The 25,104-nt window shown below is 32.0% G+C and overlaps 1 protein-coding gene across 1 annotated transcript in view; it reads right to left on the reverse strand.

Moving 5' to 3' along the window:
• Nucleotides 1-25,104, reverse strand: part of LOC129962765 (glucose dehydrogenase [FAD, quinone]-like) — a 35,351-nt gene that overhangs the window by 692 nt on the left and 9,555 nt on the right. The window contains exons 5-10 of the mRNA XM_056076761.1: nt 23,954-24,075; nt 23,077-23,244; nt 18,560-18,710; nt 16,706-16,854; nt 3,246-3,423; nt 1,326-1,548 (exon numbers count right to left, since the gene is read on the reverse strand). Of these exons, the coding sequence (XP_055932736.1) occupies nt 1,326-1,548; nt 3,246-3,423; nt 16,706-16,854; nt 18,560-18,710; nt 23,077-23,244; nt 23,954-24,075 (991 nt within the window). The remainder of the gene's footprint in view (nt 1-1,325; nt 1,549-3,245; nt 3,424-16,705; nt 16,855-18,559; nt 18,711-23,076; nt 23,245-23,953; nt 24,076-25,104) is intronic.

Raw genomic sequence — 25,104 nt, forward strand, 5'->3', positions numbered from 1 at the left:
CAAAAACTTTATAAAAGTGTTCTCCACGGATAATTATGTAATATCTGAAATAACTCTTCTTTATTCAAAATAACAGTATTCAGATGACTCTGTTGAGGTCAAAATACGCTTCTTCATACCAACTGACAGTTAGGCTGTTTAATTTAGTTATTTCAACTTCCCGTTTGAAAATAAATCTTATGCTATTATATGAAAGATCTAGTAATTTTAAAATTAGTTCAGAAGACGAGGATGACACTTGAGCTGGCACCTCCTCTCTAAATTTCTGCACCATACTAGTGGGAGATGTTTGGGCAACATCAGATCAAGCGTGCACCAGGCTTGTATACACGGTGAATCTTTGTTTTTCCACCCAGTGTCCGAAACCGTACTACTAGGGCACCGCAGTCGGCGGTATTGTGAACTTTTTCACATGCTGAAACTCTAGTTCGAAACTTGACTACTTTACAAGAACCTTAGTGGTCATAATGATTGACTGTCAGAGATTTAATGCTCAGAATATATAGTAAAATGATAAAATTTATCAAAGGAGTCATGCTGAATTTCAAGCATTGAATCGTTTTAAAGACTAAGAATTGAAATTTGGAACCTTAAATTTATTTTTGATTTTTCTTTGCATATATACAGGGTGTCCCAAAAAAATGTATACACATTTTAGAAGCTGATAACTAAGTTGTTTCTTCTTTCTTTACATACTGAACCCATTGAACCGAGTGATGGCAGACAGACTTAAATTTGAAGAAAGGAAATTTATTCTAAAATGCTACAGGAAGTATGAAAATGCAGTAGAAGTGCAAAGACAATTTAAGAGGGAGTTTAACATAGAACCACCTACACGAGTTACCATCACTAGAATTAGAGATAAGTTTGAAGCTGATGGAACTGTTCAGGACGTCTATAAACCTGCAACAGTTGTTCAATTGAGGGCAACCATTGAACATGAATGTACGAATATCCCAAGGGAATTGTTCCATCATGTGTGCTATTCCATAGCTTCGAGTTGTCAGCAGTGTCTGGAGCAAAAAGGACATCAGTTTCAGAACATGCGATAACAAGACAATAGAATGATATTTGTAGAATATTTTACATGTTGAAAATTATTCGAATTACAATAAACCCCAAATTTACAATTATTTAAAGTGTGTATACATTTTTTTTGGACACCCTGTATATATATATATAAATATTCCTCTTTTATCTTTCATTTTGCCTTTGTTTTGATGAAATCAACAATTCCTGGCGTATGCATAAAAATATTTCCTCATTTGAGAATAGGCATTGAATATAAATACGTAGGTTTAATACGAAATAATACGTTTGATTACCTTAACAGTGGATCGACAACAGTTGTTGGATCTCTGGGATTTCCCATTTTTGCTATCCCCACTTGGTGACTAAGTGTTAAAACCACACCTTTAGCTAAGCAAGTGAAATATTTATCTAGATCTCCGACAAATGGCTCACATCCAGGAGCAACAGTTTCAAAAGGTTTGGCTCCAACTTTCTTCATGGGCTCACTCGTTATTATTTTCTGACAGGTCTTCATCCCTGTAAAAGAAACAGACGATAAATCAGAAGTGAGTTGCATTGAGTCCAGAGATGATATGAATAGGCCATATAACAATATAACATCACAAATTTAATAAATTCATCACAATTTGCCAGTTTTTAGAATATTATCTGTGGCGACCAAAGAAGATGGCTTAAATAATTAAGTTTAAAATTCACTTCTTAGTTACTAGTATCCTGCAATACCGATATTTTCTTAAGGACTCATAATCTACATCAGAAAAGAAATGATTTTTTTTTATAAAGTTCGATTCTATTTTCAGTTATATTCTCCTTACCAAAATGACTACTGAAAGTTTTTTTAAAATTGCGTGTCATTTCCTTTCATTTGTCAATCTTGGATATGTAAATACTAACTTGAAATTTTTAATTAGGTGATGGTCTTTTATAATTACTCTTCATGGTCTTGAGGAAGTTGTTTTAAGTAAGATCGAACTCGCAACGTTAGGGATAGTTGCTTATAGAAAGAATAATATACATATGTCTATTGCAAGATCAGTGTAGTTCAAAAAATAAAGGACATAGGTCAAAAAGCCCAACTATAAAATTGCACGCTGTATAATAAAGCCCCATTCCGAGGCTTGTTGCCTCTACGGATATGGTCGTAAATCTGCCAACTGACCTATAATAAGACCACCCCCGCCTGTGGACGGCGGTTGGGAACTTCCCACAAATTGTCGGTAAAATGAACAGACATAACCCCCCCCCGGAAAACCTTAAGAGAGGGGAAAGAGGGGAAATGTGCTTGTCTCAAGACGTAGTCGAAACGGGGCTTCATAAGGAAACAGGAAAAATTTCATGAATTTATTTGTGAAATTACAATAAATAGTTGCGATTAATATTATGACCTTTTTACGATTTTAAAAAGGGCCCTATGTGAAAATTCAAAATTGTATTAGTCCATATCAACCCCAAAGCGTATGTTTTTTTTTTTTAAATTTGTATTATTTTATATAATGTATTTGTATTATTTATTATAATATATTTTTGTTTTCTTTCTTCGTTGCTTAAATTTCGGCATTGCTTAACTCGGAAAATTGTGTGATGATATTGAAAAATACATTTTTAATATAGGATAATATAGACTTAATTATTTTTAAAAGCATTTTTCACTATTCAGTTCAGTTCAGATATATTAATGTAGCGTTTCACAGCAACACTAAGACTATTTTGGGATGGACCTCGTACTTTTGAACCGCGATCAAATGACGAGGACCGCACCTGAGCTGGCACCCCTTTTCCAAACATCTGCGCCACTCTATCGAGATGACGTTTGGTTTCGACGGATTTAAAGTGAACTAGACCCGATTCTTCAGCGGAATTGGGTCTTGAACCTGAAACCTTACCACTAGGCCACTGTGGCGCTAAAACATTTTTTACGTCATGGAAAACTCATAATTTTAATCGCCAATATGTCCTCCAGTTTTATACATAGCTCCATGAAACTTTGTAATGTGTTTTTATTATGGTACAGCTTATGTTTTTTTTAATTGTATATTTTCGCTAATCTAATTTATTTTTTTAGTTCTTTTTTGTAACTTTATAGAGTTAGGGAGCGCTATAAATGCCTCTATAAATTCAGCAATTATTTTTCGACGAAAGAATTTGAAGTAAATTATAGCCGGTGATTTTAAAGGGATCTAATTTTACTTCTAATGTTTATAAGGAATACTTACCTTCAACGATGATTTTAAGATCTTCAGGATTTTCGAAGTAATTAGGATCGATAGCTGGAGAGTCGTAAGGATTCTTGGATTTCAAACGTACAGTTCCTCGACTTTTCGGCTGTAAAATCTGGCTCAGGCATAGAACCATTGTACAGTTTTCGTACGGGCCGAAAATTGCTTTGTAGATCTGGAAAAAGATAATATTATTTCAAAGACATTTTTTACATAATGTAATAAAAGCAAACATCATCGATTAAGACAACAGTTAACATAAAACAATCATTTCAGACAACGATTAAAAGAAAGTTGATTAAGTGAAAAAATAATAATGAATAAAATATGATAGCAATTTTTAAATGGTTTTAAATTACAGTATTTCATTTAATTTTAATATAACATTTTTTTTATCATGTGAGAAATTAATATTGTTTTGGTTTGGGTTTTTGAAGCCTCAAAAAGCGCGAGCAGCAAAAGGATTATGTTTCACTTTTGAGGCATCAATTTTTCCGCTTTTAGGTTTGTTAGAAAATGATGAAGAAGATTGTCACATTTCGTGACTTATCAGCAGCAAAAAGTTACAACTTGGCGCGAATATTCGCCATGTACCCGATTTTCCTGTCTGGTAAATAAAGGGCAAGTTCGTAAGACGTTTTCGCCCGAAAAAGTAGAGAGAGAAGAAAATGGGAATGAGCTCAAAACCGCTATATATATATATATATATATATATATATATATATATATATATATATATATATATATATATATATATATAATGTTATTTTAATATTTAATTTAATCCCAATTAATTTCCAGAGTTTCATCTTAATTTTGTCCATAGTAAATTTATAATCTTATTTCTTGATCCAATTCCTGTTCCTGTTTAATTAATTCAACTGAAATTTGCATTTTTAGATTAATTTTACTATCCATTCCGGGAAAGCAATTTATTTACAAGCAGGAGCGTACTAGGCACGTCCACAACAGCGCGGAACAAATGCAGAAGTCAAGAAGGGAGGGCGCGAAACAAATCATTAGTCTTATATAACATGGGATTTCCGGCAATGAGTCTATTCAATACACATGTTGACGACCAACTGATGGCGCAGTAATTTTTAAACAACTTTAGTTGAATTAATTAAACAGAAAGTGGAATTGGATGAAAAAATAAGAGAATGAAATGGACTTAAGTAAGATAATGAACTTATGATGGTAAGATATGTATGGACTAAATGAAGATAAAGCTTTGGAAATTAATTAGGATTGAAGAAATATATATATATATATATAAGCATTATTTTATGTGAAGCAGGACGCAGTTTTGAAGACAGAGAAAAGACTTTCGATTTCATGACATAGTTTTATTTCATTTGGAGAAGCAGGCATATGTACAAGCGATAAGCACACACACACAACACAAAACATCACAGAGAGGAATGAGGAAAAAGCACTTCGACACTTTATTCTCTGGTCTTATATAACCTGAGAAATTGATAGGAAAAATATTTTTTCATACTGCTAATATGTAATGAGATAGTGTTGCTACACACCTCGACGAGGTAAGAGAAAACGAAATAAGAGCATATTTTTAGAATAAAGTTACTATGGGCTAAATTAAGATAAAATCTTTTTAATTAATTAAATTGAAATTCGAATTAAAATAACATTACAATTTTTCCCCCACTGCAGCCGTGGAAGTGCGTCGGGGCCCTCGACACACAGCCATACCTTACAATGGTGTTCAAGCAAGAAAAATTAAAATTTAAAGTCATATTAAAAGTGATACCCAAGTTTCCCTTACCTTTACATTAATATAAACATCATTTTGAACAAGATTATGTAAAGCATAAAAAAGATAAAGTGATATCTGTGAAAATATTAAATAAACTTAAATATTCAACAACACCAAATATAATAATATTAAAATGTGCAATACACAAATGATTTTCTGCAGAAACTCAGTCTATTGTCTCTCAATCTGTAAGATTGTCTCTATTTGGTGAGGAATGTCTCTAAAGAATACTTGCACACAGCGCCCTTTAAATAGTAGAAGGTTCATAAAAATTTCCAAATTGAATGTAAAATAAATGGAATAAAAAATTGAACTTATATAATTGTAATATATCAACACAGTTCAGATTTTTGTATGTAACACTTGAAGCTGAAAATAATGACTCTTATTACTCTCCAAAATACTCTTATTATAACTTAAATATTCAAAATAAATGATAATAAAAATGTGTAATTGTAAAAGAAAAACTTTAACCCACGAGTTAGCTAATTAGTGGTGAATATTTCAACTTTGCCCACCAATTTCTAGTAGTGGGTGAAACTTAATGACCCAAAATAAGGACATCAAGAAAGGGGACGTAATTCTTATTCTCTCTCTAGTCTCATCCAGGAATATTTATTTCGAAAGTGGAGAACAACATATCCAGGACAAAAATAGAAAGAGATAAAAATTAATTGTGAAGTTGACCCTTTACTCGCATCTCAACAAGAATTTATGTTGTGATGGCGCCTATCATATCATCATCATGAAGAAAGAAAAACTAAGTCTTACGAGTGGAGACAACGGGCCAACCTAAGTTGGGGATTATGTGGAAGAAACATGGGAAATAAAAGGATTTTTTTAAATTTAAATTATTATTCATGGCAATTTTAATTTTTCTGGTGGGTAATATGTTCTTAATTTTGATACATGGACAATATCAGTAGCTTAGTTTGTTAATGCATTTGGTTTAGTTATTTCATAATTTAGATCTGAAATTTTAGTCACTATTTCATATGAACCTGAAAATACCGGAGATAATTTTTTACGATTGGAGTAATTAAATTCCTCATATATTACAGTGTCACCAGGTTTGAATGGAGAATCTATAAATCTAGCATCGTATCTTATTTTATTTTTATCATGATATTTTATTGTATTATCTTTAGCTAATTTTCTGGCCTCTTCTACTGGAGGATGGAATTGATTTTGAGTTTAGGGAAGTGGATAAGGTAAAGTGCCAAATAACAAATATGCAGGAAGAAATTTTGTAACTGAATGGGGGGGAGGGTTAAATTATATTCATTGATTACTTGTTCTAAACGTTTAGTCCAAGGAATTTTAGTAGGAGAAGAATTGACTTTGCATTTTAATTTAGTTACTATTGATTGGTTAACTGTTTCACATTTCCCATTGGTTTGTGAATGATATGAAGATGTTAACAAATGCTTGACACTGTAATGTCTGAGGAAATGTTTTATTTTAGATGAGGTAAAAGCACCATTTTTATAAGTTAATAATTTGGAAAACTTGCTTTAGTATATTAATATAAGTTTCAGAATTTTCATTTTTGGAAGGAAAAGCCCAAACATATCTAGTCGCATAATCAATTACTATAAGAAGAAATTTTTTAGTTGAATTGTAATAGTTAAATCCTCCAACAGTATCGACAGAAAGACATTCAAAAGGACGATCTTTGGGGAGCACAGCCTGTAAAAGGCCATATCTTTTTTGCTTTTTCTTTTTATTTAATTGACAAATATCACAATGTTTTACAAAAAGTGCAATATCTTGAGTAATATGGGGCCAATAATACTGAGGTGTAATTAAATTTATCATTTTTTGAGTGCTTGGATGCCCGAATTGTTCATGAGCCGTTTGCGAAGCGTTTCTCCTAAGAGAAAAAGGTACAACTATTTTAAACAAATTTTTCTTTTTAGCTACAAGTACATCATTAATATTTTTATATTTAGTATTATCTAAATTGTCTAAATTTTGATAGTGTTTTATCTCATCCAATTCAATAAATTAACAGAATGTTGGAGATAATGAGCAGTAGGATGCCTTGATAACATATCAGCTTTAATATTAGCCGTTCCCTTTAAATATTTAACTTCATAATCAAACATGCTTAGTTTTAAAGACCAACGAAATAATCTTCCCCTTAAATTTTTAATATTTTTAAACCAAACAAAAGCAGCATGATCAGTATGAATTGTGAATTTTTCCCATGTAAATAGTAATAAAATTTATCAAGAGCATCTACTGTTGCTAAACATTCCGACTCAGTTATACAATAATTTTTTTCATTAGATTATAAAGTTCTTGAATGATAAGATACAGGGTGTAATGTACCAGAACAATCAGGTTGTTTTAGAACAGCTCCAAAGGCTACCTGAGATGCATCACAAAAAACATGAAGAGGTAAATTAGGGTTATATAGTTGTAACACTGGTCAAGTTATCAATTTATTGTTTAACATTATAAACGTTTTTTTTACAGTCTCTTGTTTATTGCCATGGAGTATCTTTTTTAAGAAGATTATTTAAGGGTTTTCTTATTTTAGCATAAGAATCAATAAACTTATAAACATTAATAGATTCAAGAAAATCTTGAAGTTGTTTAACATTTTTTCGAGGTTGTAATTTTTTAATACTTTTAATATTGTGATTATCAGGAGAAATGCATCCTTCTTTGACTTCATGCCCTAAGAAATTAATTTTATCTTGAGCAAATACAGATTTAGAAAATTTATAATGTTTTCTTTTTCACACATTTGAAAAATCGGTTTTAAATTATCATAGTGTTCCTCTAATGAATTAGAGAAAACTACTATGTCATCAAAATAGTGACATACAAAATTTGAAAATTTATGTTTATTTAAAATTCTACGAATAGTTCTATTGAATATTGCAGGTGCATTTTTAAAGTCAAAAGGTAAGACTTGAAATTCACAAAAACCTTCAGTAGTTACAAATGCGAATTTATGTTTATCTTGTTCATGTAAGGGTATGTGCCAATATCCAGATGCAAGATCCAAAGTTGAAAAATCTTTAGCAGAACTTAGTTTATATAATAAGTTATCTATTCTAGGGAGTGGCTCGGCCTCAGATTTGTAAAGGAAATTAATTTTACGATAATCAATACAAAGACTACTTTTTCTATTTTCGTCTCTTTTATATGCTACTGTTACAGGGGAGGAATAAATACTAGTATATTCTTTTATTAAACCGGCATCTAACAAATTTTTAATTTGCTTATTTATTTCAATTTCATCAGTAGCAGAGGTTCTATAAGCCCTTTGTGAAACTGGTAAATCAGATGTTAAATTTATTCTAGGGGGTTTCATTCTTATTTTACCAACATCATATTCATTTTTTAATGTTTTTTTTTCACACATTTGAAAAATCGGTTTTAAATTATCATAGTGTTCCTCTAATGAATTAGAGAAAACTACTATGTCATCAAAATAGTGACATGCAAAATTTGAAAATTTATGTTTATTTAAAATTCTACGAAGTTCTATTGAATATTGCAGGTGCAATTTTAAAGCCAAAAGGTAGGACTTGAAATTCATATAAACCTTCAGTAGTTACAAATGCGAATTTATGTTTATCTTGTTCATGTAAGGGTATGTGCCAATATCCAGATGCAAGATCCAAAGTTGAAAAATCTTTAGCAGTACTTAGTTTATATAATAAGTTATCTATTCTAGGGAGTGGCTCGGCGTCAGCTTTGTAAAGGAAATTAATTTTACGATAATCAATACAAAGACGACTTTTTCTATTTTCATTTCTTTTATATGCTAATGTTACAGGGGAGGAATAATTACTAGTAGATTCTTTTATTAAACCTGCATCTAACAAATTTTTATTTACTTATTTATTTCTCTTTCCTCAGTAGCAGAGGTTCTATAAGCCCTTTGTGAAACTGGTAAATCAGATGTTAAATTTATTCTAGGGGGTTTCATTCTTATTTTACCAACATCATATTCATTTTTTGCAAACACATGAGAATATTCTGACACCAGGGATAACACAGGTTCAGATAATTTGTTTACAGTCAGAGGTGGGAAAATTTCCTCTGAGGTATTAACTACCTTGACCTTATTATCACTAGTGTTGTTATTTTCAACAATATGTAAAGACATATAATTATTATTGGTATGTAAGTTGGTAATAATTTTTCCATTTTGAAATATTTGATTTTTGTCACAATCTATAATTAACTTATATAAACTACAATCTGGAAGTCCTAAAATGATATATGGTAAAGGATTGTCCATAATATATAATATGATTTTATTATTCATTTGGCCAATTTTTAAATATATGTCACAGATGTGAGTTAATTGGAACGTTCCATGTGCTTGTTTGACTCTAATAGGGTTTACATCTTTTCTTGTCGAGTTAAGGTTTTTTTACAATATCTGCAGATATAATTGAAATAATGGATACTGTGTCAATAACAATATTTACATTACTATGAGGGTTATAAACATTGTCCAAGTTAGCTAGACTTGGTAAAGTTGAGATATGTCAGGACACTAATAATTGCACTTGTGCTCGGCCAGGGGCTTCATTAGAAGAATTTTGTCTCTTTCCAGGATTTTGAGAACAGCCAAGAGGCACTTCTGTGCCACGAGGAAATGAAAGTGGCTGTAATTGGAACAATTGTCATAATTTGGGGTTGATGGAAATGACATATTTGGGTCCAATGATAAGCATTTGGAATACCTATTTGAGTACAAATTCTACATGGAGAAGATCGTAATCTCTGTTACTAATGCAAATTAAGACCATAGTTATTGAAATTATTGACACTTGGCCTTATTGAATTCTGATAATTTTGTCTAAAATTATTGGGAGCTAAGGAGTAAAAGAATTTTGAAATCTTTAATTAAAATTATGCCTAGGTGTAAAAGGTGCTGGTTGCCATATTTTGATTCTAGTTTCATTACACCTGCCTGGGTTTGGTTTCTGAAGATTCTTCCATTTTTAATAGTTTAGTTATTATTGTAAGCCATTCTGTAGGGGTACCAGGAGCTTATATGCTTACCAATTGTTTTAGGTGATTTGGCAGTCCATCAGTAAGGCCTTCTAAAATCAGTTGTGGATTAAGGCCTAACTGTCTGCCATAATTTAATTTTTGATGAAAATAATCAATAACTTGGCATTTTCGAATCAAATTTCAACTGTGAAAAGTCAGAAAAATTAGCAATATTGGGTTGAATAAAGTGTTCAGTTAATACACAAGTCATCAAAATTATCAATATTTAAATAACTATTTATATAATGAGTTAAAGCTGATCCTTTTAGAAATTTGGCAATATTTTTAATTTTCCATAAATCAGTTTTGTTATTTTCTTAAAAATTTTATTGAAATATCCTAACCATAAATCCATTTTCATCCAATTTTCCGGATCAAAAGGGATTATGGAGGATTCTTGGGCTATTTAATTATTTTCTTCTTTTTCAATTTTATTTTCTGAACTTTGAGAATTAGGCACATTTGTTTTATCTTAGTCAGTCATTTTTCCAGATCTTAACAACATTGAAGTATATATCAAATAAAAAAACATTATAAATTTATGCATAAAGTTTTAAAAAATAGATTTGATAAAAGACTAAAAATTAAGTATTTTAAATAATAATTTAAAAATATAACTTGCAATAATTCAAAAATGAAAATGAAAAGAAAAGAAAAACACACAATATAAATCTTGATTTTCACCATTGAGTCGGGAAACACTAAACACTTTTTTGATGAATCATCACTTTTTAAATTAATCACAAAAATGAGATTTTGAGCACTGGCACTGAAGACTACGGCAGGTGACTATTGTTTTGGTGCTGATAATAAAACAAGGAAATGATGTCGAGATCGCGATTTTTCAGCACAGGTAAGGAGCCAGAAATTTTTTATGATGACAAGGAGCCACTACTTCTTGAAGATATAAGGAGCACGCACATGACGATATGGAGCACAAACACAAGGGTATCTATTGAACAACAAAGACAGAATGTCGGATGAGGTCACAAATTACGGAACACACGGTACATCAGGGGATATTGCATCGGTTGGTAAGGAAAGACGCAGCGAAGCTATGCCACGGGAGAATGTAGATGGCTGGCCATAATGAACCACGGCCACGGAGACACAAGAGACGGTTGGCCGCAAAGAAGAGCGCCGGCAAAGAGCTATTGCATGATTCATTTTCCTTTCCCACGGATTTAATTTTAATATCTTTAGTTCATTTCATAATTTTTTACAGGAAACTATCCTTGTCGAATCTTTAATATGTAAGCATTATTTTATGTAAAGCAAGATGCAGTTTTGAAGACAGTGAAAGGACTTTCGAATTCGTGACGTCGTTTTATTTCATTTTGGAGAAGCAGGCATATAAGCAGGCAGAGAGGAATGAGGAAAAAGCTCTTGGACATTTCATCCCTGGTCTTATAAAACCTGAGAAATTGATAGGGAAAATATTTCTTCATAGTGCTAATATATAATGAGATTTCTATAGGGATTTTCGCTACAAGCGTCGACGAGGTAAGGGAAAACACAGGGATGTTTTAAAAAGAGTTTGCTTACTGCACATTTTTCTATCCCTTCTCGCGGAGCGTGGGAATGTGAGGTTTTTGCCGATTCAGCAATTTTACAAAGCTACTCTTGAACTAATTAAGTAGAGAAAGTGGAATTGAATCACGAAATAAGAGAATATTTTTAGAATGAAGTTACTATTAATATTCTCTAATAATGTTCTCTAATAATCTAACTAATAATAAATTAAGTTAAAATCTTGGTAATTAATTAAATTGAAATTAGAATTAAATTATTGTTACATATATATACATTTTTTAATTAATTTTTTTAACCGACAAAAAAGTTTTAGATCTCGAACAATTTTGAGATGGAAAAAAAAGAAAAAAGAACCATCGCTTTTCTAAGTACCGGCGCTGATCTGATAGTCACGGGATTGTTTAAAACCATTTAAAACTGGTTTTTCATGGGAAAAAAATTCTGGCCTCGAGAAAAAAAATTTAGAACTGGATTGATTATGAGATGGCCAAAAGACATTGCTTTTCTAAATGTTGGTGATTGCAAAATATGAGTCATGTGAGAACATGAAGTTTTTCTGTCGGATTGATACCAAAAACAATGCTAATTAAAAAATAACGTTCTTATATGACAATTTAAAATTTGCGATAGCATACTTCACTTTTTAAAAAATTATCAAGCCATTTTTATCTATTCATAAACGGCTGTCTGCCAGGGAAATCTATAGTGGAGAGCAAGAGAATCTATCGTGTGAACGAAATTGATATGTAGAAAAGTCATAAAGTAATAGTTTAAAGTTCAATTATAAAAAAAAGAGATTTTTTTTCCAGCTAAATGTTACGAATTTTGTCTGTATACGTTTCTGCCTATAGAGTTTTAATTTTACAAACAAAACAAACAATTAGATACGAACAAAATTTTAGAAACGAATCTTAGCTGATTCCCAAATTATAAGGTTGAAATTATTAAATCGGTTGAAATTATTGACCGAAAAAAATTTACGATGGAAATTATTATTTTTGTAATTTTTTTTTATAATATTGTATTGCCAAGCTACGGATGAAGAGCCTTATAGCAATTAATAGTGAAAACTGGAAAACTTTCTCCAAAAATTATAATTTCATAGTCAGAATAATTTGCATTTCATATATGTCCTTGTAGGACTGTATGTAATGTGTCACACAGCAAACAGTTCCGTCATCTAGATTATAATAAAATGACATTCATTTCTAAATTTATCTTTACAGCGTAAAACTTTTACATATATATATATATATATATATATATATATATATATATATATATACCCCTACAAAACAACAAGAATTATGTGATAAAACAAGCAGTTCACCTATCCAGATTGTAGCAATACAATATCCATTTGTAATATTATCTTTACAACGTAAATATGTATTACCTTACTGCAAGGATCGTAAAGGAAGTCCCAAAATTAATGCAAGATTTGAACCACCATTCCGGCAATAAAGTGTTGCCAATCCTCTAAATGGAGCGTTACACGACAGAACAACATGTTAACGCAAGATTCGAATTAAATTTAAAAAAAAACTTTTACCTTTAAACCTTTTTTTTCTTTAAATTGTTATATTTTTATAGAATTATAAATTTCACAGGGTAGGATTAGGTATGGAAGGACAAATAGGGCAAATGGCTTCAACGGCTTTGCTGGCACATACGCCCTCTTTTGTCGAAATTTTTCACGACCAATTTGCATAAATGTGGTTCAATTTCCTCTTCCTTTTTAATAGTGTTGCAAAAATTTACTGCACAAATGGTGACAAATTCAAATCTTGTGATAATTTTAGGACACCCTTTATGATACAGCAAGCAATTCAATAGACTAGACCAGCAATTCTCAACCTGTGGGGCGCGTGAATATCCAAGAGAAAATATTGTTTAAAAAAATTGATTAACTGACTGAGAGGAAAGCACATATATACATAGAAAGCAAAATACATTTTGACATATTTAATAACTTATTTAAGTAAATCAACTTACTAAATCAAAGCTTACTTAATCAAAACATACTAAATTAAGAAAAAATTTAATAATCATTAGTAACTTCCGTGGGCCTGTCTTGCAGAGCAAAGTTTTTCGAAGGAGGGTTTAATATTAGAAATAGCCACTCTCAGTTCTGTTTCTATATCTTGTTTTCAAAGAAGCCACAGCAGAAAATCCAGTTTCACAAAGGTAGGATGTTGAATGGTAATAGAATGTGAAATGTCCTTGCTTTTAGTGCAGAAAAATCATCCTTACTCCTGCGCAAAATCCAAATAGGGATTTATTACTAAATTATCTTTTAGTTTCTCCACTTGTCGTGAAGTCTATGAATTGTTCTTCCTCATCAATTGAGAGTCCTTCGGGAGTCTAAGAAATGAATTCCTAATCTACTCACTATCAGTTTGTCGTCAGCCTGAAAATTCTTTGCCAGCATGGCTAAATGATTTTCAGTGGTTACAAAATCAACTTTTCCATGTTCTTTTTCAACCTTCTAAGTATTAGTACAATCATTCACATTTACAAACATTGTCAGGGTTTTTTGCGTTAAATTTCTGCTCCACAGTTCCAATTTTCAACAAAAAGCATTAACTTTATCACTCGTATCCAACATATGTGTATTTGCTCCTTGGAGTTGAAGATTCAAGTTATTTAATTTCTCGAATATGCCGACCAAATACCTCAATTTCATCACAATATAAACTATTGCGAAAATTATCGGCCTCCTGTTTGTTTTCTTCTTCTAGGAAATGGGGACTTCTTCTCTTAATTCCTAAACACGTTGCAAAAATTCCCCACGTGATGATCATCTTGCCTCCCAATAAAATAGTAACGCTGAATGTACTGAACCCATGTCTTCACAAAGTGCGGAAAAGATTCTTGATTTCAGGGGTCACATTTTTATATAATTTACTAAGTTTACAACCTTAGTTAACACAATATTCAAACCAGGACTCATTTCTTTCGAAGCCAAAGCTTATCTGTGGATCATGCAATGTGTGCACTGAGGCTATTTTTGTTTTAAAAGTGCTTGTATATCTTGGAATCTTTCGGACATTCAACGAGCACCATCGGTGCATATTCCGACGCAATTTTTGCATTCTATGTTTGCCTCGCTCTTCAAATAATTTAAAATAGCAAATAATGCGAGCGCTGATGTTTTAATTTCTATTGGTTTGCAGAAAAGTAGTTCTTCTACTACTAACATATTATCACAAATTCGAAAATATTCAATTAAATGAGCATCTGTATTACTATCAGTTGCTTCGTCAAGCTGAAAACAATTTGTCACGCAACTTCGAGAAAAGCTGACACTGTAAATCTTCAGCTATATCGCCAATTCAACGGGCAACACTATCATTAGAAAGAGGTATGGACTGCAATTGTTTTGAAAAATTATCTCCAAACATCTCCAAACAACATCTACATTATCTCCAAACACGTCCTATCAAAATATGGTCTTTACCAATGATGTGAGGTTTTTTACATCTGGCTATTTTATATGAACTTTGAAAGATACAATTAAAGCTTTTTTTATTCACAGACAAAGTTTCTTTAAAAAATTATTTTTGCTTGTTATATGATTTTAATTTTAATTGGAAGAATTCTCTGGGTTTGTTGACGCACTCACTATGAAGCGTTTCCGAATGTCGTTTAAGTTTATTAGGTTTCATGCTGTCTGCGGCCAACATTTTTGAGCAAATGATACACAGGTGCCTTTCTTCTTCATTTTCTTCAGTACTGGTAACCCCGAAATTTAAGTATTCTTGAGAATATTTCCTTGATTTTATTTTTGGAACCACGCTCGTCTGTGTACTTGTTGATGCTTGAGTATCGTCTAATGCTTTCTTACTTCCGCATAAAAATTTATTCATGAATCTGCATAAATCTGCTGCCGTAAATATTTTATATGGTGAATTGCAATTAACACGAAAACATATTTAACATAAAAATTCAAGATAGATTCGATAGCGCAAAAAGGATTGACTCGAATGAGACTGGCTGGAATAGAAACTTGCGTTATCGAATATTTTCCTTCTTCTTATGAGAAAAGATTTACTCCGCGTATGTTCGAGACGGCATCGGTCGTGTGTATTCCCTTCCACAAACATTACTATTTTTTTTCACTTTTGTTTTGTCATGCTTCTGTTTTATTTCTTTTATTATTCGAAAAAATGTATTCCCAGTTTCTAAATTTAGCTCACCCCGTCAAGTTCATTTTCATTGACGAATTTTTCTACTTTCATATTCTTTTAACGTTATCTCCCTGTTTGGCTTTCATTTCAAATATAATATTTAAATTTTCTCCGCTTTCATTCGCTTCGTCTGTTCACCACCCGCTTGTCCAAAATGCAAGATGTGGTTTCTCGCCATCGTTGGCTCGCTTTTACTCTTGTTTTGGCAGTTAGTTAAAATTAATTTAAAAACAGAATCCAAAATACTCAATATACATTATTGTTTCATACATTTTATTGTAAGCAGGGGGCGCGATGAAAATTATGATTGAAAACTGGGCCACGAATACTGAAAGGTTGAGAAACACTGGACTAGACTGTAATAACACTATGTCTATCTCTAAAATTATCTTTCAGGCATAATCAGTTTATTTATGCTTTTGTAAGACTGCATGAATGGTGCGAAATTGAATAAAATAGAAAACTCAATAATTTATGTTTCGACAAGGTAATATGTATTTCTATAATTATTATTTCAGGATAAAGTTACCGTATAGACCATTATCACACAACGTAGACTGTGCGATACAAGAAACAAGTCATTCGACTACATTGAGTTAATATGATATACATTTCTATAATTATCTTTACAATGTAGTTACTAACTTTTAATCCTACTTGGAGGTACCTCAGATATGTGGATTCAGAATGGAGGTTGAGTTTCGCTTCCCGAGTGGATACATTAAGGCTGTTCGAATTACCTTCATTTTAATAACAGAAAGTACGTCACAGGAAGTATTAGTACCATGATCTGTCATTAGGAGTCATTATATTCTTTCGTAAATTAGGGGAGGGGGGAGTTATTCTCATATGATAGGCTAGCTCCTATATTAAAGCAATAGTAACATGTAGGAAATTAAAACCATACTTTTATAAAATTCGAAACTTACTTCGGGTTTTAAACCAACTTGCTTTTCTGGAACTAGCTTCGGAACCTCAAAAAGGTAGAGTTGATAATCGGGGAAATCCACGTTAGGGGCGACTGGACGAGCATTCATAAATAACATGGAATTAATAAACTCTGTTGCTGCCAACGGACCTGGGATGAAAGATTCAGTTATTAACATTTCGGTAAGCATGGGTCATCCCTCAGATCGAATGGATATCTGGTAAGAATTTTGATTAATGCACTCTAGTTCATAATATTGTACAATATTGATAAACAATATTTTACTATTATTACTAAACAATTTATGGAATATGTTTTTAAATCGAGATCCTTCAAAGTTTCACCTTATGAGAAAACTTGAGTACAGATTCAAATGTTGCTTTTTATGCTTGAATATGAATCAATTATAGCAATTTTTAAATTTAATAATGCTTTCCATTCTCTACTAGTTCTCCTTGTAAAATAAATTCTCAATATTCCCACTCCCCTCCCTAAAAAATCAGATGGATTAATATGTGATGAATGAGGTCAATGTAATGCATCAAAATAATAATCTGAGTATTGAAGGATTGGTTGTTGAGTGTTGAAGACTATTTCCGTATAAAAGAAGATATAAAAGGAAATATATATAGAAATGCTTTAGAAAAGAAAATATTTATAGAAATAAGTGTCAAGTAAAAGGCTTAAATGAACTCGAAAATACGCTAAGCCCCTTGACTTCTCTGTATAGTTCACACTTAATATCTAATTAGATTACCCTTTTCTCTATCTCTTCCGCAAAGGCCTTGTTATATATACATCACTTATGAAAGACTCTCTCAGCTGGCGTACCACCGTGGATTTCTGGAAATCGAACTCATGGGATGGAGATGTATATGCGCTTTTTAAACTGAACCAATTTTGAACCACCACTAGAGGGCATTCTGTGTCCATTTCTTTTGAGATAAATATAGTTTTACTATACTGACCTTCAGTTTGCTCATTTTCAGCCTGACTTTGGTATTTTAATCATCAGTTGTTGCGGGGCAGGTGGCTAAAAGTAATGTAAATAAAGAGAATTGGGTTGTGATACTTTCCACTTGATAGAATCATTCACTTTTGTGGTCCCCCTCCGAATTATTTTCTTCTTACTTTCTTATTACTGTGTAACTGTAACTAGTCATTTTAGGTTTTATCGTCAGTTCTGTTGTATTTCACGTAGCTTTCGGATGCATTTCGCGTACTTTTCTTTTAACTACGGAATGCCTTGATTTCGGTTTATTTTGGCAAGTAAATGTCATTTGTCAGAGGAAAAATGTGTTAGAATTATGAATTAATTAATAATATAAAAAAGTAGCAAAAATGAGGATGTTAGGACTTGCAATTTTTTTTTTTAAGTTAGGCCTAATGACCTAAAATTCCCTTTCTGTGGGATGAATCCTCTATCCTTCCGAGTACGCTCCGTCCCGTGAGTGCGTCTCCTCCCATCCCGAGTATAGGTCTCCCATCCCGAAAGGGCTACTTTAGTTGATAGCAAAAAAGGAATCATCTAATTATACAAATGTTCTGAATATTAGGCATGAGTGGTAGCAGTAATCATGTTAACCATTAACAGGTAAGCAATCATAAGGCTTGTGTATGGAAAATATTGGATTATGATTATAGTGAATGCCTTAGATACTAGCACAATACAGAGAAACATTTCTCGGTGAGTTTTATTCCTAAATAATTCAGTTTACTAACTCAAAACTTTTTACAGAGAAGTTAATTATTAAAGCAAATTATTAATTTTATAATCGCAAATTAATAATTTTATAATCGCAGATTATTAATTTCATAATCGCAAATTATCTGTTTCTGGATCTGTCATTAATACCTGATCTGTTTGCGATGTACTCTTTTATATTTGCAGGATTCTGGAGTCTTTGCTTAACAGTTGGGATTTGAGGATAAATTATGAAAGGTACAACTGAGGCCCAGTGATCTTGAAAGTTGTTGCCAACGGGCAAATCCGCAATAACTGGAATCTGAAAAGAAAGAGAGGAAAAACAAAGAAATGATTAATCAATTGCTATTCTTTAGAAAGTGCATCTTAAAAATATTGGAAATGGAGGCTTTCCGTCTGAGTTGCAAGTATTGTTTAAACAGAAATAAAAAAAGATTTAATAGAGCACACAAAAGCAAATTGCCTTTTATTTAAGGCTATGATATGATGAAATATCTAATTCTCAATCTCTGCCGATAATAAAGGAAAACGTGTGTGTATTTATGTGAGTGTAGATAAACTGAAATTGGTTTGGATATACAGGGTAGTTATAATTAAAGTTACCCTGTTTAGACCTACGTAATATCCGCTCCAGTGGAAGGATGTCGAAGCAACTTGATATTTAGATTGTATGGATCACGGGGGAAAGAAATCTGCAATAAAAAAAATAGTTCATATTTCAACCGCCAGGTGAAAAGCCGGCGCATGAAAAAAAAACACAATTTGGAACTTAAAAACTTTATTTAATTACAATATATGTTCAATGCCCATTCCATTTATGTAAAGCACATGTTCAAAGCGTGTTATGGCGTGTTCAACAGTGGCACGAAGGGTTTCTCGACCAATTGCAGCAACAAGACGTGTTATGCTTGCTTTGAATTCATGCAGTCTATAGACATGATCTTTCAGGAATCCCCATAACCAGAAATCACAGGGATTGAAATCCGGAGAACGTGGAGGCTAGGCAGTTGGAAAATTTCTTGAAATTACCCTTTGATCTTCAAAGCGGGCACGAAGCAATGCCGTCACTGGTCGAGCAATGTGAAGTGGTGCACCATCTTGCATGAAGACAGTAGTCCCTAAACATTCTCGTTCTTCTAACGCAGGAGTGACTTGCTGCTGAAGAAGGTCGCGGTAACGGGCACCCGTAACGGAACACCTTTGAGGGCCATGAGGCGTGTTTTTCTCAAATAAAAGGGACCAAGAATGAAATCAGTAGTAAAGCCACACCATACAGTAATGTAATCAGGATGTAAATACTGTTCATGCACATCATTAGGACTTGCAGTACCCCATATACGACAGTTCTGAGTATTTACTGCTCCGCCTAGGGTAAAATGAGCCTTGTCCAACCACAAAATGTTCCAAGGCCATGAATTGTCAAAGGCTATTCTGGCTAAAAAAATTCTAGCAAATTGATTTCGTTTCTTCGGGCCTGTAGGATTCAGCGCTTGCCCTTGATGGATCTTGTATGGATACCACTTTACAATGGATTGAAGGACCTTTCGTACTGTAGACCAAGGAAGGGACAAATCACGTGCCACTGCTCGAGCACTTGATGAAGAATATTGCGAATCGGACGTACTTTCGATCAAAGCAAGAGCGACTTCATCCGCAATTTCATTTTAAATCCTTTTCCGTCCTCTTCCTTGTACCACACCCAACTCTCCAATCACTTCAAATTTAATAATCATCTTTTTCAAAGCCTGCCTGGACATAGGCCCTTTCCGTAAGTCTTTCAAGCGCCGATATTCTCGCACTGCAGCTGACAAATTACTGCTGTTCTCATAAAACAATTTTATCAGTAAATCTCTTCTTTTCTTCTCTAACGGCATGGCGAAGAATAATTTTGCGGCAGTGAATACTGGCTTTTTAAACTATACTAAATTTGCATAACGGCCTTTATCGTACATGAAAACCGCCATCTGTCGGCCGAAATTTAAACTATTTTTTATTGCAGATTTCTTTTTCCCATGATCCATAAAACCTAAATATCAAGTTTCTTCGATATCCTTCCACTAGAGAGGACACTACGTAGGTCTAAACAGGGTAACTTTAATTATAACCACCCTGTACTTTGGTGGATAGAATTTATATTTCGGTGGGATTTTTTTTTTTGAAATTTAACTAGAATTTTAATGAAAAAGAAACTAAGCGAGTTTCTGTTGGTTTCCGCAATAATTCCCGTAAATATAGTTTTTACCCCATATTAATAATTAAAAATTTGTCTTTTTAATAATATTCATTTTTTTACCACACACATTTTTTTTGAATTTAGTATTTTTAAAAATATTTTTTCAATATTTTTCTAAAAAGAGGGGATATTTACTTCTTCTTAGTTCTTACTTCTTAATATCTTACTTTATAAAGAATGTAATATATTACTTCTCCTTACTCCTCCTTACTTCTTAAATATTTTTATAAAGAGAGAAGATATTTAAATATCAGGTGAGATATTATTAACAGAATTCAGAGGGCTAATAACTGTGAATGCTCCACTGAAATGCCTAAAACAAAAATAAATTTATAGTTCAAAAATTTAGAATATTGTTTATTTACAATAGTGAGCATAAACATTGAACTATGACTTAATAAACAGTATTAGATTTATGTAATAATAAAAATAATAATTTTTATGTTAAAACATCGTTTATTTCTCAATATTACTATTCGTCCGAGGCATTCAGCTGGTTCGCCAGGTATAATGGTAAATTTCACAAAAGTCGTTATGATAAAAACTCACATCCATGATTCTGCCAAATTGTTTGAAATTAAATATATATTTCTTTTAATTATTTTACTTCTGTTTACTGTGTACATGAACCTTTCTAATGGAGACAGCCCATCATATTAAATTCTATTAGAACAGTAAGTATCCGTTTAATCTGTCTTAGAAATTTCCCTCTCCTATTGTAAATACACTTTTTTTATGTATTGTAAACTATAAAGAATAGATTAAGCAGAATCTTTCTTCCTTAGCTTTTAACAGCGGTAAAGAATCGCGCGGGTAAATGTTTATAAAATAATTAAAAGGCCTAGCATTTCAAGGCAACGATGTATAGGAAGTTAGGTATATATATATATATATATATATATATATATATATATATATATATATATATATATATATATTCTAGGTATATATATCTCTCTATATATAGATATATATACCTATATATATATTTTAAATATATATATGCCTATATATATATTTATTAGATATTTTAAAATCTAATTTCAATTCTAATTAATTTCCAAATTTTCTTCTTTATTTAGCCTATATTAACTTCATTCTAAAATATTCTCTTATTTTCTGATCCCAATCCACTTTTTCTATTCAATTAATGCAATAGAAAACTAAAAATATTTTAGTTAAAATGCTTTAGTCAGCTGTTCCCACGCTTCAAGTAAAGGGATAAAAAAACTGTCAGCCAAGCGAATTCTTTATAAATATCCCTTGCCTCGATCGACACGTGAAGAGAAATCCCTATCGAATCTCATGGTATATAAGACCGGGGATAAATACTATTGCTCTCTTTTAAACTTTTCCTCATTTCATTTTTGTGTCGTTCTGTGTTGATGCGCTCGTCGCTTATGCTTGTACATAAATCACGCCTCCCGGGATAGTATAAAGCGGGACTAAAAATTCAAAGTATCTTCTCTTTCTTCGGATACAATTCAAAAATTGTATGTAATGTTATATATATATATATATATATATATATATATATATATATATATATATATATATATATAGATAGATAGATAGATAGATAGACAGATAGAGAGAGAGAGAGAGAGAGAGAGAGAATGCCAAAATTTAATAAATATTTGCGTGATATTACATTAGTATAATTAGCAAGACAATTTTGAATATTATGATATATTTCATAATTGAGCACTGTAGAGCACTCACTTTTGAGCAATAATATTTTCGAATATTAACACGTAAAAACGACAAAATTTAACTAAATTTTTTTTTGAAACTAAATTTTTTTTAAATGAAAATTCAAATCAATATTCCATAACATTCCCACCTACCAAATTATAAATGTGCCAAATTTGGTAGCTACAATTTAAATAGTCAGGCTTGTAAAGTGCCAACATATGCATTCGTCTTTAATAGTATAGATATAAGGTTTTTTTAAAACCTTATGATATTATTTCAAAAATTCTCAGTATAACTCTTAAAAGTTTTAATTAAACTAATCATATGAACAATTGATACACATGTTTCAAAGCGCAATCCAAAAGGACAAGAGGTGGGGGTGGATGATGGAAAATGTCTTTTAAGAAGCTGAATCATTTGAATCCAGGCTTAGCAACAATTACGAAAATGCGCTTATCTTACTGCTTGCTCTTCACCATTAGGCGAAGTAAATCCGTCGAAGGTCCCTTACCCATTGCCCATACTCGCCTTGCGTTTCCCTCTTTAGCCTGGTGCCCTTTGCTCTTTGATGTCTGTTCATTTTACCGACAGTTTGCGGGAAGTTCCCAACCGTGGTCCATAGGCGAGAGTGGTCCCATAATGAGTCAGATAACAGATTTATGATCATAACTGGAAATGCAACGAACCATGGGAAAGGCGCTTAACACTATTGATTTCAGGATCCTGAAACAAACAGTACCTTGAATTTCTCGAGATGTTCCCTGGGTCCGATCCCACTAAGCATGAGGAGTTGAGCTGTGTTGGTGGTGCCCGCTGACATGATCACTTCTCGTCTGGCTCTCACTACGTACCTGGTATTTTGGAAATCGAATTGGACGCCCACGGCTCGGCGATTACGCAATATTACCTGATCATAAGAAAATAAAAGGAAAATGTAAAACGTAATACAATTTATTAAGATTTCAAATTCATGGATGAATTTCAGAATCTACGTTATATTTCAAAGAGTGGCATAAAACAAATTCTGGCTTCAGGTTTTAATATTTGAAATAGTAAAAATTATTCAAAATATTAATTTTTTAATAATTTTGGTACATGTATTTTCATAAAATTGTAGATTTAATGAAATATTAGAATAAGAATTATTTTTTCAGTATTTTTATACGTTAAAGAATGAGAAAATATTGTGTTAAAAATTAAAAATTAAACATTAGATTTTAGATAAAATTTTAAATTATGTCTAAAGAACAGAAAGAGGTCCGTCGTCCTACTTTTTTTTATAACGAATTATATTTCGATGAATATTGTTCTTGATTTATCGACTCGCAAGTGTAATATTTTGATCTAATTCATTTTTTAAAAATATACTAGTTTTGAAAAGCGGATAATGCATGATTAAATGTAATGTCATTGCAGATGGGCTTTTGTTCTATTCGGAATACCTGTACTTTACCATAGAGGGAAGAGGAATTTAATTTGAAAATTCTGGGCATGACACAAAATACGAAAAAATTGGCTTAGTAATAAATGGCCTTAGAAAATAATTGTTTTAGAAAGAAAACAATAAAGATACTTATTAATTCTATTAATTTGGAAAACTAGTTTTATAAAATTACCTTTCTGACATGCGCTTCAGCTAAGATATCCAAATTTGTCCGATTTTCTGCTGGGACGAGATATGCTTTAGCCGCGCTGCACCGCTGTCCGTTTCTATATGTAGTCTGCAACTCATAATAGCCTAAAGAAAAGTAATGGAAAAGTAAATTTCTCTCCGGATCATCTTATAATTCCATCATATTATTCTTTTTATTTTTCATTGTTGCGTGGCTATACAAACCCCAAGCCGATATCAACGCTCCATTAACTTTCACGAGACCATTCTTATATAAAGGCATATGCTTACAATGGGATTCCTAATGGCAATTAGCAAATTCTCGGTACTAGTTGACAATCTGATGTCAAAATACAACCATAACAGAAATCAGGGCTGTAGATCGTTGTTCCGTCTCAGCAACCACTTGATTTGCCCTTAAGAAAAGACCTCGCCATTGTTTTTATTCTATATACTAGCCATCTTTGGCTACCAGTTCTCACAGATTATTGATTTTTTTATTGATTACTGATTTTGATGAAAGTAAAACTATTTGGTGCATGCGTAACAACAGGGAAAATTTCGTTTCTGAAGACGGCATATGGCTAAAGTCTTGTTATAGAAGGATGATATTTTGTGCATATATATATATATATATATATATGGCAACTAAGTAATTGTGGATTTTTTTTAGAAAATCAAAGACAATTTTTTCATGGAACTAAATAACTTTATTCTGTAATGTATTGCCCATTTTGATCAATGACCTTTTGCCATCCTTCAGGCAGCATCATAATCCCACGTTCATAAAATTTCTGGTTTTTATTAGCAAAAAACTGAATCAGGTACGATTTGACATCATCATCATTATTGAAATCTTTACCATTCAAGGAGTTTTGTAAAGAATGAAACAAAAAGTAATCAGATGGTGCAAGGTCAGGAATATGTGGTGGATGTGGCAAAACATCCCAACCAAGCTTAAATAATTTTTGCCGAGTGACCAAAGATGTGCGTGGCCTTGCATTGTCATGATGGAATACAACACCTTTTCGATTTGTCGATTTGGGCCGCTTTTCTTCAACTGCATTGTTTAATTTCGTTAGTTGTTCAATGTAGACATCTGAATTGATCGTTCGGTTGGGTGGTAAAAGTTCAAAGTAGACAATTCCTTTGTAA

Source organism: Argiope bruennichi, chromosome 3, assembly GCF_947563725.1.
Source record: "Argiope bruennichi chromosome 3, qqArgBrue1.1, whole genome shotgun sequence".
Lineage (NCBI taxonomy): Eukaryota > Metazoa > Arthropoda > Arachnida > Araneae > Araneidae > Argiope > Argiope bruennichi.